The sequence below is a fragment of the Rhipicephalus microplus genome, unplaced genomic scaffold (assembly GCF_043290135.1).
Source record: "Rhipicephalus microplus isolate Deutch F79 unplaced genomic scaffold, USDA_Rmic scaffold_48, whole genome shotgun sequence".
NCBI lineage: Eukaryota > Metazoa > Arthropoda > Arachnida > Ixodida > Ixodidae > Rhipicephalus > Rhipicephalus microplus.
In genome coordinates, this window is record NW_027464621.1 from 1,457,876 (window position 1) to 1,473,060 (window position 15,185).

General features: G+C 42.3%; 1 protein-coding gene across 1 annotated transcript; it reads right to left on the reverse strand.

Moving 5' to 3' along the window:
- Positions 1-14,511: 14,511 nt before the first annotated feature.
- LOC142788212 (uncharacterized) lies at positions 14,512-14,901 on the reverse strand. The gene has a single exon (XM_075884788.1). The coding sequence runs from the start codon at positions 14,899-14,901 to the stop codon at positions 14,512-14,514; it is 390 nt and encodes a 129-aa protein (XP_075740903.1).
- Between the last annotated feature and the right edge of the window lie 284 nt (positions 14,902-15,185).

A 15,185-nucleotide genomic window follows, 5' to 3' on the forward strand; every position in this document is an offset into this window, starting at 1 on the left:
ACGAATGTAGTTTATAACAACCAAGTTCACTGTATAATTTTTATTATTGCTTTTGCTGCAACAGCCGGACGCACTCAGTTTTAGGCCTTTGACCGCCATGGCCGTACCAGAATCTTTGAAAAACTTCAACTAAATTGTTTTAGACTATTTGCGCCCACGGCACGAGTAGACTAAACGTGAGCCTCCGCGATAACAACGCGTATTCCATGGGGTCCTAATCAGTCAACTTTGTGGACTAGGGATTGTATTAAACATTGTAGAGTGAGTGGACGCGTTGACGGGCGAGTTTGTTTATCATACTTATATGCGCAATAGCTCGAGGTAACCACGTCACATCACCACAAATTTGGTTTCTAAAGATAACGCTGACTCTGATCTTGGGGCTGAAGTCAAAATTACACTGATATGACCCGAGGTGAAAGTGGTGGAAATGAAAGTATGTGCGTTACTAAGCCCTAAATTGTCCCGTTTCAATACGACGGAGTGCTGTACATGCAACTATCTTTATGTGGATTCACACTTGAAAAGGCACATGAAAATATCACTTTGATGCGCACGTGGTGTTAATTCTTATTGGCATGCTTGTCAAGAGCCACATCCAAGATGTCCGACACCCGATTTTGTCATATATATTTAACTTTTGATAAGCACACCTTCGATCAATGCTAATGCATTCAGTTTGTTTAGAATTTCGCATCAGCGGCAGCCGCGATGATTTAGGTTCTCTCCCACAGCATGCTTAATTTCCAAGATCGAAATTCAAGATATTCGCTTTAATTAGTTGTTTTAAACTGATCGAGTGCTTCTATGCACTCATTCATTTATTTGAATTCACTTTCCTCGGCTGTATGTAACCTGAAGCAACGCGTCGTTTGCATGCAGCATTCGCGCGAAAATCAATCATTTTTCCTCGAACTAATTATAAAAATTCACTTACTCTTGCAATGTTTCACAATGAATTTTGAATGTACACAGATACATGCATGATTAAAATTCGTAATTGTGCATATATATATATATATATATATATATATATATATATATATATATATATATATATATATATATATATATATATATATATATATATATATATATATATATATATATAGCTCACTAGCACAGGGGTGTGTTGCACTTATTATTTTAATTATTGGGTATATATGACGTATATGTCATATTAACATTAATGTGTGTATCAGTTCGATTATTCAGAGTACCCTTTCTTTCCATATAGCAATTATCAAGTTTTTTTTCGTATATGCACGCGCCTTTTTTATCCTCCTGCACATGTTACCTTTGATGTTCTAATCGATGCTCTAAGGATCAACACTGACGTTTGTCTCGACGTTGTCATGTTAAAATTACCTATACTATTTCTTGCCATAACCGCATACCTGCAATATGTGTGCCACACATCTGGAAGAAAGGCATTGACAACATACGCGATGGGATTGCGGCATTATTCACGACCTGGTGGGCAATCATATTTGTCAAACCATCTTACCGTCCCATACTAATTTGGTTTACCCAAAGCTAAGGGAGTGATCACGAGAGCAACCAGACGTAGGCGGCTAGGTAGATAGATAGACCATCGAAGTCTATTTTTCCTTCTTAGTCGATTGAATTTTTTATAACGTTATCTACTCACTGTCAAGCCCTGCTTGGTTATAGGTGTACATATAGATTAATAAAACGGCAGTCATTATTTACGCACTGAAAGGTGCATGCAACACAAAATATCTCTTAATTCAAATTCAAAATAAACTTCCCTTAACGAGATAGAAAACGGAGCTGGAGCTATAGATGTCACAATCATAGAATACCACCGTGGTCATTTAACACATGCATATCCACACATGGGGAAGGGCCGACATGCATTCGAAGACAATGCATTTGTTTGGCTTCACTGCAGGACAAAAATGTCACTCGGTAAAGCATATTTGATTTGCGGTGAAGCATATTTGTTGTGAGCATACCGAAAGTGGCGCTCCCTGATGTATACAACTTGTAGAAGCTTCTTGAGCAAGCTCCCACTAAGTTTAAACAGCGTGATTGAATGCGGACAGAAGAGAACAAGCACATACACCTACACAGAATAAACATCCTTGCTGCACGATCATTGATCGAAGGTGTGCCTGTCAAAAATCCAGCTATATATGTAGCGAAAGGTATTGGCCCTCTTGGGTTGCTCATAGCAAGCAGACTAATAAGAGTTGACATCTCTTGCGCATCAAATTGATATCTCCATGTGCTTTCAGAGGTGTTAATGCACACACAAATGCATGGATTGTAACCTGACAATTCAAGGCTAAGTAACGCACATGTTTTCGTTTCCACCATTTTCAACTCTAGTCACAATGGCGCAATTTTGACTCAAACGAGTAGCTCAAAGTCAACATTATCTCTAGACACCAGATTCGTAATGACATGACGTGATTATCTCAAGCTATCGTCCATGCAAGTATGATAAACAAACTAGCCCGCCTTGCACTTCAGCTAGCTCACATGCTTTATATATAGTTTGATGTACATGTACATCATTCGTCAAACATTCAGAATCACTTCTCATCTGACGATCTAATTCGTGCAGTATCGATTGTCATGTGTATTTATGACGGCATGCCGTTTTAAGAGAAAGGTGGCCATATCAGCTGTTTAAAGAAGAAACGAGCGTTATCGCGGAGGCTCACGTTGGGAGCACAGTTATAAAAACTGAGTTAGTAACCAGACTCCTAGTACGTGTCATATACGCTAATAGTCTAAAACAATCTAGAAGTTTCTCAAACATTCTGGCACTGCCTGCGCCGATCAATTTTTCGTGGGTATATCGATGATATAAAAAAGAAATGAGCGAGCGTGAAATATTACCGCTACTGTATACAACCAAATCTCTTTCAATGACTGTCTCACAACTTTTCTACACGTACCCACCGGGAAAATCAACCATAAAAATTAAGTCATACAATAAACTCGGCTGTTATTGTACAGTTACGATTGTCACATTGGTTTTACATCATGCTGTTAATTGTCGCCTTTACGTATTCCTTGCACAACTTGTTTCATTTGCAGTACAAGTTCGTTTTGCAGCAATATGTCCGGGTACAAAGTGCATCTTGGGTTCTCTCATGAGAACCCAATATGCAATAAGCATGCAGTTTATGTAGCTGCAATTAATACCAAAATCTTGGTTCCCTAGATTCATCAACATCAACTGCAATAACTTTTGTTGTGCAGTAATGATGCACATGTATGTGCACAGTACACATTAAGAGATATGTGACCATACTTGAAGTCATCTGCAGTAATAACTAAACAGTACTACTGCAGTTCTCTGCAAATCTGATCTTTTCTTATATGTATATTCAAAGTTTTTTTACCAATTAAATACCTAGCCTTTAAAGGACATTTCCTTTCTGTCCAGCTTTATATATATAGATATAGAATTGCTGGCATATGCTTTCATAACAGTATGGAAAAAGTGGTATGCTTATTACATACCAGATGCAATTGGCTTTGAAAGGAATGACTTCCAGACTTTTTGTGAAGCACTTGTTTGGAAGGTTCTTAGTGGCGCATGCACAGTGCATGCAGGTGTAGTATTGAATACTACTTTTTTAAGAGGGAATAACAACCCTGTTGATCAAATAGAAAGAAGGCAATGGGACACGCATGCTGTGTCTGTAATTTTGAACACATCTTTTCTTTATATAGTGCTGATCATAAATTAATGGCTAAACTAAGTCTATGCAAACCAGCCTAATAATTGAGACACTTGATTAATGTGACCCAGCATACATTGACCTAACTTGATGCCGCATATTTTGGCTCTATTATGAGTCATAAAAATGCTTGGCGTAGACACACGCTAAAGAATGACTGGCATATAGATCATAACAAAAGGAAATAGCTACATTGAGGACAGCATAGGCGCAACATTGCTTGTAACCTTGGTCTCTGGTTTTATCTCTTTCCCTGTTGAAACAACGACATATGTATACTCTGTTCTTTGTCCAAATAACCTAATTAGCAATTAGTCACTAGATCTACACTCGTTCTTGGGACGTACTTATACTGTAGAGAAGAAGTTTTTCTTTGCTGTGTTTTATACATGGCTACAGCAGTACAGGGGCAATGCATACACCCCTGGCATCAACAAAGCCATATAGGAAACCGGGGTATGAATATTGCTTCATTTTAAATGCACAAGATTGTGATATCCTATTACATATGAGTGCTAGGTCGTCAGAATCATTTGTTCTTTCTTCATCAGCTTTAGAATTTCTGGCATGTTTTTAACTTCCTTAAAACAAGGAAGTTTGTTCAGTATCTTTTCTTTGAGGCTTGGCACCACTATTGCAAATCTGCCTCAATTTTTTTGTCCCATTGTTATCACGTGAGAACAACACTTGGCACTGGTTGCAGATTAAATGAAAGGCCTGAAAAACGTGTCCCGCCGACCTTTCTTGAGTGACCAAGCCTGCACAAAACACTCTGAAGCCAATATTCTTACCCTACTGACGAGGCCCTGCGATCGACCATGAGGATCGTCTCTGCAGAAGAATACAAACATTTCTTTTTTTGTCGCTGCTAAATTACGCAAGGCATCAAGCGAGCATGTTCAGAACTTCAGCAGCTGTTTTGTACTTTACAAGGAAGAAAGTAGTGTCATTTTGATAAATAGCACACGCACTTATTTCTTGCCTCTTGCTCTTAATAACGTGTTCAGGCAAATCACACTGATGTAATTGCTCTCAAGCTTTTGTTCCACAAGCACCCCATGCAGCCAGAACATACCAACGAAGTAAATGTTTTTTATTTTGTAATCAGCATCCATATTTTAGCCATTCTGAATATTGGTATCATCATCTCTCTCGAATTTTAATGACAAGTCTCTCAAAGAAATGTCCCATATATAAGATTCGGTAAAAAGGCCTTTTAAATTGCATAACTTGATGTTTTCACCCCATCCTCCACAACAAATTTCTGCACCATGCTAGCCCTTTCAGGACTAAACTTTGTGATTGTGGTCCACCAAATCAGGGGAGTTTGATAGTTTCGGTTTCCTTCTAATAGCGTGCTTTCTCATAAGATTAGTTGGGAAATGGTGCAGTGATGTGTATTTGTTCTTCTTGCGTCCTTGTTTTTTCGCTGTGTCGACTTCTTATGTGATTCTTAAAGAAAAAAGAAGAGAAATGTGAGCCCCGTAACTTTCTGCATCAAAGTGCGACACCTCAACAGTAGCTCACGAGGGATGGGGGTAAGGAGGGATTAAAAGGATAGGAGTAAAGGTAGAGAGAGAGAGAGAGAGAGAGAGAGAGAGATGCACAAAGACAGTGAGTGACGACATAAGAGAGATAGAAAAGATGGAAATACGGTCACAGGAGTCCGAGGATGTGGCACCACTTGCGAGAGCTCTTGTCGCCGACAGGAGATGGCGTAGGGCTAATCCAGTCAGCCAGAGCTGCACTGACGTCGTCGTAGGGGATTGGCGGCAGGAGGTGGTGTAGGACCAACCCCGTCGGCCGGAGCTGCGCTGTCGTCGGAGATCGCGAGGGCACAACCGGTCGGCACGGAATCCGGCGAGCGAGTCTGACTGTGTTGATTTCAACATGCATACAATGCATCTGTGCAGAGATTTGAAAATAGTCAGCACAACTGCAGATAAAGCAACACTAGTGACAGGAGGACAAGCACAGGCTTCCAACTGAAATTTTATAGAACATACAATATATAGCCCACATCCAAAATATTAACATGCTCATGGTAAGGAAAAATAATTTATGTGAAAGTGCACTGAAACAAACTGTAAAAAAACTAAGGCAAAATAGCACATGACGATGAATACAGGTAAGCCAGTTCTTTAGCAGATAGGAACATGGAAGATTTAATGTCACCAGCTTCCTTCAACTGTTCATGCAACCTCAATGATAGTCCTGGTGCTATCATAAAGGTGAGCTGCAATAGCTTCTGTTTTCTCGAACGGAGGCTGGTAACCACATTCTCAACAATCAGAAGCCAAAGAACCATCTCTATCTATAGTTTTTACCTTTTGACAATGTTCCTGCAACCGTATACTTAGGCAGTTGTCTCATTAACACACACAACTGTGTCCACAGAACCAAGATATGCTGTAATTGATGCCTCCTGCACAGTCAACAAAGTTTTGCCGTGCATAGATTGGCCATGGTTCAAAGCTTTTTTAACATCACAAGTTCAATTACATAAATGAGATTGCTTATTCAGTGCATTGGTAAAACGGGAAAGTATTTAAACATATGGTTACAGGGTAAGTTTCAAAAAGTAAAATACATGGAATACATGAATAGAGACCTTTCTTTTGGTTCTCATAGTTAGAAATACGATTGTCAGTGCCTGTTTGAGAAAACAGAAGTTCTTATAACTCAGCCTCATGATGGCACCCAGAACCTTTAATACTTTTGACTGCAAAGAACTGGCTTACCTGGATTCATTGGCATGTTCTATGTCACCACTTTTCGTATTTTTTTTTTGGTCTCTGTGATTTTATGCTTTACTTCAATTTTTTTCGTTTTCAGCACAAGCATGTTGTTTTTATATCGGGTGTAGGCAACACATTTGGGAGTTGAGATAAATTTCAGTTAGATGTCGGCGCTTATTCTCGTTTCACTTGTGCGGCTGTGTTTACAGCTGAGCAGTTTGAAGTATAGAATACCAACTAGTCTGCAGCCCCATATGTTGCTTCATGCGCAGAAACCCTGGGATGCTAGCCGCACGCTCAAAGTCGAATGTTTTTTCATCGCTCGTGCAGCCATGGAAGCGAATAGCGAGGCTTGATTGAGCATGAGGGTGTCACATGGGCACTTTCTATCGAAGGTGAATTTATGGACCGCGATTGACTCATCTCCGCATCTAACGCAATCAAGAAACAGACTGGATAGCCATCGAAATCATATCGTGTGATGCCTGTACTTTGAAATCAGAAATGGTCGGCAGCTTTTCTGAATGATGTAGTGGTTAAAGTACCGCGCATTTAACAGTTCAGCTAATACGAGTTTGATGCTACTACGCATGTAAAATGAAGTATTCGACGAACAAGCGCAAGAATATGAGCAGGTTGCCGAACGGCCGCGCAAACCACGAACCTACAAGCGCACCCAGCAAATCTGGCAACACGTACGGACTACCACACCATCACCACCTCACACACAACAGAAGTAAATATCATGGATGTCAGAGAGCACTGCAACAGGTTGACGAGTCCTAGACACCGTGGCCTTCACGCAAGCTCAGGCGAACCACAAAATTCAGCGGTTCCAAACGTGAACACAATCTAACTATTCACGTTCACAAAGCACATTGCAACGACAAACACAATTACAGTGTGCGCTAACGACATGAACACCGAACCGACCATAAACACGAAAAAATTACGCCCGATCTGCCTTCATCAAAAGAAAAGCTTTCATAGGTTGCCTGAACCGCCAATGTAAACTTTGACGAAAAGCTACAATGTTTCACAAATCCACCTAGATCAAAGCCAAGTTCGGTGAAAATAGCGTTTTCGTTATTTTGACCGGGTGAATACAGCATAACGGCTATTCACATCACACGAAGGAATGAAAAGGTTGTAACTTTACATCAGTGCTAATCATTAGTATTTTCCGCTCATTGCAGATGCCCAGGAAACACAAAAATACTTGGCTGGAGACCTAATGGATTCACCACGTTTCCCCCATCTTCTTTCCCCTTAGTCTCCGAAAGCAAGCAGGTTATGTTGCCGCTGGGCCTCCATGAAGTAGTCGGCCACTTCTGCTATTTCTTAAACCACATTGCAGTTTCTTTAGTGAACGAACAGTGAAAGGCAGCAATAAATATTCTCTAGAAGCCGTTCTGCGACCATCAAATCCCTTACTGCGTCATAAGTTTTGCCCTGCTCGGTCATCTCTGCCCACCGATCAAAAAAAAAAAAAAACTAAACATCCTGCAGGAGTCATGTGTTTTTTGGCCTCTGATAGTCTCACAAGTCCTCTGGTGACAAACCGCCAAACACCTTTAGTACCTCACTGTGCAGCCGCACACCCAGGCTAATGGCCCACATTTCTCTTTAGGCCATTCCTGACCAAGAGCAACAAGCACAAATTGCTTTAGATAAGCATCCAAATCATCCAGATTCTCCTTGAATACGGGAATGAGACTTTGAGAGTTTATGAACAAAGGACTTGTTTCATCTAAATCGTGGACTGGAATTAACTTTGTAGAATTTTCAGCGTTGACTTTTTTTAAGGAGCAATGAGATCGAATTTACACATGCCAACTTTTGAATCCCTACGTATTAATCGTCCCCTGACGGCAATTCACAAGTTGGAATGCAACGGAGGGACGAATCAGTTATATTTATTAACATGACCAATATCGAGTACAATTGACAAGAAGCAGAACGCTCGCCAATTTCTTGTACTACCAGCGCTGCTTTACAGCCACCACAGCTGATGGCGTTATAGTACGAAAAAAGTGACATCAGGTTAGTCTGCTAGTTGTCACATTACCATCGCCATCAACAGTGTTGGCAAATGATGAAAGCAGCTTTCTGTGATTGGAAATCACAGTTCATTTCAGCTTTGACACTAGACAAAGCAGTGATTTAGAAATGAACGTCCTTCCAAGCAGCTCTAAGAAAGTGCATATGGGTGCACACTTGAGTCATGCTAAGCTATACTGATTCAGGAAATTTCAGCCTGTACATCATTCCAGTATAGGCAAAGTGGTTTATGAAATATTAGGTAACTGTAGATATGAACAGGTTGTGATGCTGTGGACAACCGCAATGATAGATACATACCTTTTCATTTTGTTTGTGCCTAATGTCCACGATAAACAAAGTTCTAACAAAGCAACACATTTAGAATTACACTGCTGCCTCGAATGTACACCAGCAGAGAAGTATTGGAGAATGCTATCTGCGTGTTCCTTGGTTGTGATATTTGCCCATACAATTTGATAGTTTGTGGTAGTGTTAGCGTGTTTCGTACATCCAAAGAAACAACGCACTCTTACTGCTTTTTTTTAACTTCAAAAAACACGACTACACTGCACAGCAGTTTCCGAACATGCTTACTGACAAGCACATGACAAACCATTCCAAGCGGTGCTAAGAAGATCAGGCATACGGATCGGGGAGAATCACTGAAAGTGAAAGCGTTTCCAAGTGTAAGTCACACGATTTTTAAACACTCAAGTCATTGACGTCATTCCTAGTTACGCATCATCTCTCAGGATGGTAAATACCAACCTTAACGCGCCACAGTAATGTATATTTCACGGCATGCTGAACGCCCTTTCAGTTTCTGAAGACCATTTGCCCTTGGAATGAAATAACTTCCAAATGAGAGATGCCATGAAAATTTCGCCAAGAATACCTATGCATACCGAGCAATCAAATGAAGGGCACATCTCATGCTTCAAATATTTTGTCAGTGCCCCTTTCGGCAGTCTCAGTGCCTCCTGCTCAAGTTCCAATCACTGTTTAGGTTGCTTCATGCTCTGTGACTCGTTCTTCACTTGCTTTGGCAGCTTTCTCCTGAGTCCCTATCAGAGCACTCAACTACCCATCTTCCAACACATACGCTCGCCCAATGCTACGAACTCCATCAAACTCGTCTCAATAATGTTCTGGTCAAGCCAGTCAGAAAAAATGCCTTCATCCTGTACAGTCGCGGATGCCTATTTTGTTATGCAAGGTTCATGTTAAGTTTGACTAAGGTAGTACTTCAGATTAGGAAATGAGAACACCAGTTTTTGGAAAACGCAACTTCTAGGCCGAATACATGAGAAATGAAAAAAAGCAAATAACTTAAAAGACCGAGTGAAGTCAGCGACATATTAAGAACAAGTTATTACTACAAGCAAGGCATGGTATGCATGAAGTTTCATTGAAAGTTCGAAAAATGATAGTCGCCACTTGATCCGATGCTTGCATCGTCCATGGCGGTGAATTTTTTGGCAGCAGGTGGTGCTTGTGGTGCAGACAAGGATCCAAGTTTGTTCAGAAGTCATAGTCAGAGGCAACTTAGGTTACAGTAGCCAGATGGCCTCCAAATGCGATCAGAGAAATCTCCCCATACATGCATGTACTATGGATGCTGGCTGTAGGCCTTGTTGGACCCGTGGCTGGCAGCCGTCTGCAGAAACCTGATCGCCACCCTGAATAGCAACGTCTGCAGCCCATGAGGCAGTTCACGACCACGATCAGTGATTTAAGTAGCACAAGCGCCTTGGATCCACGTATACTTGGTTTCGAGAACCCCTGGGGACTCATTGACATGAAGTGTCAGGACTTTGGTGTTTGAGTGCTCTATGGTGTGGTTTAAGACAGGGATCAGCAACCGCAGCAGTTTGAATGGCTCGGATCCAAATACGTCTGCTTCCGAGGATATCTGAGGACTCTTCGACACTGTTGGGACCTTGAAGCTTATGGTGGTTGCTTCATTAAAGAGGCCCCGCAACAGTTTTTCAGCATGCTTAGAAAATGGTGCGAATCATACATCAAGGTTTTTTAAGAACATGTGAGCCGAACTTTACAGTGCAGAGTAGAATATACAATTATTCCTAAAGCCAGCTAGAAATAATTCTCTCGATTTTTCTACAAATGATGCCATGTACCCTAAGTCACGATTACTTGTTGATCTGAGCATCGTAAGCAGCATAGTTACCATGGAGTCTGCAAGAGGCCACCACATGCCCACGCACGGACTAGCAATCACACTGAAAATAAGCATTCACACTTATACTGAATGTAAATGTAAGTTTAATTGCGACCCTGCTTGCGATCACACTTACGTTAGAATGAAAAAAAAGAAAAAGTGCTCAAAGTCATGGTGCACGTGATGTAACTTTTTTCGCCGTGCCATCCTTCATTGCTGAAATTCCGGCAAGCTCGTCGCGAGAAGAGAAGAAAGAATGTAATTACAGCGTGCAACAAATCTATGTAATTTGTAACTCCCCTTATAATTGACAGATACAAATAAATTTTACTGCAGTCAATTCACAAGGCAATAAATTCTTTTAATGAAGCCATTTATTGGTTACTTGGGAAAGTGTTGCAGGGCTCCTTTAACGTATCTTGTGCCAGGATGTGCATTTTATGACTCGCGTGTGTGAAAAACATGGATGACAGACCACGAGATGACATTATTGTCGTTAGTACGTCATAAAGCCATCACAGTCATTTATGTATCATTGCATATATAACAAAATTTTCACTTATGCAGACAAACGTGGTAATAAATGTCAACATGTCAAGACATGAAACAATTTGTAGTGAATTACATGACGTGCCACGAATGGCCTACATGCATTTAGGCCATTTGACTAGCTTGAAGATATCTCTATTCCATAAAACAACCCAATAAAACACACATGCCCTGATATGTGCTTTATTTACTCCCACACAACCAATGCTGGATGGTCACATAGCATAACTTGTTGCTAGGCTAGTTACTACACAACTTTGAGAAAAAAAAACCTACACACCTAAGTACCACCAGCAGGGACGCTCTTTTCTTACACCTTTTTTGCATGATGTGCTCATAGGCAAAGATGTTTTTTTTTCTAAATTGTGTGACAACTAGCCCAGCAAGAAGTTCCACTACGGTACATAACTTTTATAGTGAACCCTGCTTTATGTCTCCCTCTTTCTAACATGAAGCAAAAAGGTGTTCTTTCTTTGTGTTTTTTTTCGCTAATCGTGCTTAGGCATCTATGTTGTTCTTGTTTTTTTTTTTCCGAACTGTATGGCCGGCTCCCAGCCAGAGTTGCACAAGCCCACAGCAATGCGCCTAGATTGTTGACAAAAATTCTGTCATGAAATCAATGATATGACATTTTAAAAATGGGGTGTTATGAGGGCATAAACAATAAAATGACATGACAATAATTTTTATGGGGGAAATCTAATTACACATGAACTAAAATTAATTTTATGACACTTAATAAAGACAATGTTCTCGGGGGACATAGAAGCTTGAAGTGATTAGGGATTTGTGAAAATCAGCTGTAGCTGGAGCCAGTAACGCAGCCAGCAATTTCTTTCGGGATAGGGGTTCAACCATATTTTATGTACGTTTATATGTGCTTTTGTTTGTGTATGTGTGTAATATATACGTCCAAATTTAAATATTGTGGAGGTGGCTCAAGCCCACTTAACCCTCCCCTGGCTGCAGCCAACATTTTGACAACTGGGCTTAGCTCCTTAGTTCCAGCCATGAAGAAAACAAGTCCACTTGTCAAAACGTCAGCTTCAGCGAGACCTTGTGATAATAATTAGTTCATTTTTCATCATGTCATGACATTTGTGTAATAATTGATGAAGTTTAATGTGCACGCCAAAACCACGATATGATTATGATGCACACTATAGATGAGGGCAGCGAAAATTTTGGCAAGCTTAAGTTCTTTAAAGAGCACCTAAATTAAATACATGCCCTTCTAGCATTACGCCTGCATCAAAATGAGAATGCAGCGGCCGGTATCGAACTTGTCTCCTCCGTATCAGCAGGCTAGTGTTGTGCAATGGAGTGTAGATCGAGTGCCGACACCACATCGGCACACAACATAAATATGTGCGGCACAGAATTGAGCGGGGCTGGAAAATACTATACATACTCTAATTTTGAGGACTTGCACGCACGTGTTGTTTCGTTAGGTTTATTACAGAGTAGGTCTAGAACCTACTTTTTTTTTCAAACATATAAAGACAACCGTCTGTGCAGATAAGTTTAGCTTTGCCCTTCTGGGAGCACACCACACTGAGCATTCGTCATTTTTCCCCCGAATCGACGAAACTTTACTAGGTTCTCGACATAGTGAAAATGGTTTTCGGCATTACGTCTTTTCGAATTTTCACTTTTTGGCGTTTTGATGGGGGCCCATTTGAAACCACTGCAAAGCCACTAAAGTTTCCAGCTGCAACCAACTAAGCTGACAGCACCACTTACAATCAGTTAATTTCCAGAAGGTATATCGGAATTTAAACACAGTTTGAGGATTATATGCAATCTGACGCCACAAAAAACGTCGCACATGTTGCTGCCTCATTTCACGTACCTTTGCCGCTTTCCCTTGAATCAGTGGTCCCAACGTTGAATTTCTGCAAAAGTTACTGTAGGCAGCTGTACACAAAGTGCCCGATAGCGTACGACAACAGGCAGTTTGCTTCTGGCGCCATATATATGCGTTTATATTGAAAGAACTGATGATTTCTTCGGCAAGCTTAGTGTAGATGTACGGGAATTGCCTCACACAGACTGTAATATACATACACAATTAGTATATTAACTTTATGATCTAGCCTTCACAAGTGCACTATGGAATGAAAAAATTAAATCACTAACTTGTTAGTCCCATTCGCGTCATTAAGAGCAGTTCAAGCCACGGTGCAAGAACTATTATTCTTACACCGTGGTGAAATAGATAGATAATGTGGCCAAGTACCCTTTGGAACGGGCGGACTCAATGAAGTGTCCTAGCCATTATGTAAAAAAAAGAAGAAAAAAAAACACGAAAGAAAACATGAGTTAAAAAACACACACGTCAGAGTTCACAAGTCACACACTTCCGGCGCCGTGTGTGTCCGCCGTGGGTGACCGTCTTGTGTCCCTCCACCACACTTCGAGGCGAGCTGGTAGGTGTTCTGTGGGCGAGCTTTCGTGGTGCGCACACTTTTGCCACAGCGGTTTCCCTCCGCATCAAGAAATCCGAGGGCTTGCGGCAGGGTGGTGCCCTCTACCGTACGGGGAGTCAACTTCGAACATCGTAGGAGCAAGTGCTCGATAGTCTACGCTCGCCACCGCAGGACCTGCGCACCGCCGCGCGCGTCTCGGGGGCGCAATCATAACGGCTTCGATAGTCGAGAGTGCGCAGCGCGCCCGCCCGAGCCTCGAAGAGGAGGGCACCACCACAGCTGTTGTCGTACAGCGCTGGCTCCGTCGCAATATCTCTCTTGCTTTCCCGGTATATGTTGAGGGTAGTCTTAGGGAGCATGGCTGAATGCCACATTTCTCCCTCTGCCTCACGAACACGGTCACGATTGCCCTTTGCAGTCTCTCGCTCAGGTCCCGTTTCGATAGAGTCGAGGAGGCCGTATTTTCGCCGCAAGAACATCACTCTAGACCTCCATTGAGTGCGGATGCCCTTGATGTAAATATATCGAAAGATCCTGCGTACCCACCTGTTGTCATTCATGGTCCGTAGCCGACATTCAAACGAGATTTTGCTGCGGGCCTCTCGAGCCTCGAACGTGGATCATCCGACATCCCCCTGGATAGCCTCCACGGCGACACGGCCATGGCATCCGAAGGCTATGCGGCCCACCTCTCGTTGCGCACGTTCCAGCCAATCCCGTGTTGGGGCTGACAGACATATGGCCGAGTTAGCGTAGGTAAGTCCAGATACATGAAAGGCTTTCCACAGGTCGCGCACCATGTGGTATCGGCTGCATCCCCACAGGCATTGTCGACGCAGTATGCTGCTGGCTCACTGTGCCATTTGTCTCAAGTGGGTTTCATGCTCCGCTATGAGCTTGTCTGAGGTGGACAGTAACACGCCTAGATAGCGGTATTCCTCCAGTCTTGGAAGCTCCTCGCCGTTTGGTAGTACCAGAGCAGCCTCAGCATAATCACCAGAGAACTGGAGCACTGCTGACTTCTTCGGATTGAAGGCCAGGTCTAGGGTGTCCAGGTGGTTGGCTGGTGTCTCAACCAGATTCTGCAGTTGTGCCGTATCTTCGGCCAGCAGCACGAGGTCATCCACGAAAACAAGGCCGGGAAGTGTCCAAGTCGTTGGGGTGCCGTCGTAGGACCCATTGAGCTTGAACCCCACACCTGAATACAGAAGGGTATGTTCCAGACCCGCTGTATATAACATATACAGCAATGGGGAAAGAGGGCAGCCTTGTTTCAATCCCCGCTGTACTGTTACTGGGCGCGTGCGGCTTCCACCAAAGGTGGTTTCAACTGTGTTGCCAGTGTAGAGTCAGTGCAGTAGTTCAATCCACACAGGCGGCATATTGAGTTCTTCTATCCGAGAAAGAAGGTGCCCGTGTGGCACGCTATCGTACGCCTTGGCCACGTCTAGAAAGCAGGCGATTAGCCCGCGGGATTCCTTGCGTGCGATCTCGATGCTCTGTAGGAGCACGAAGAGATTGTCCT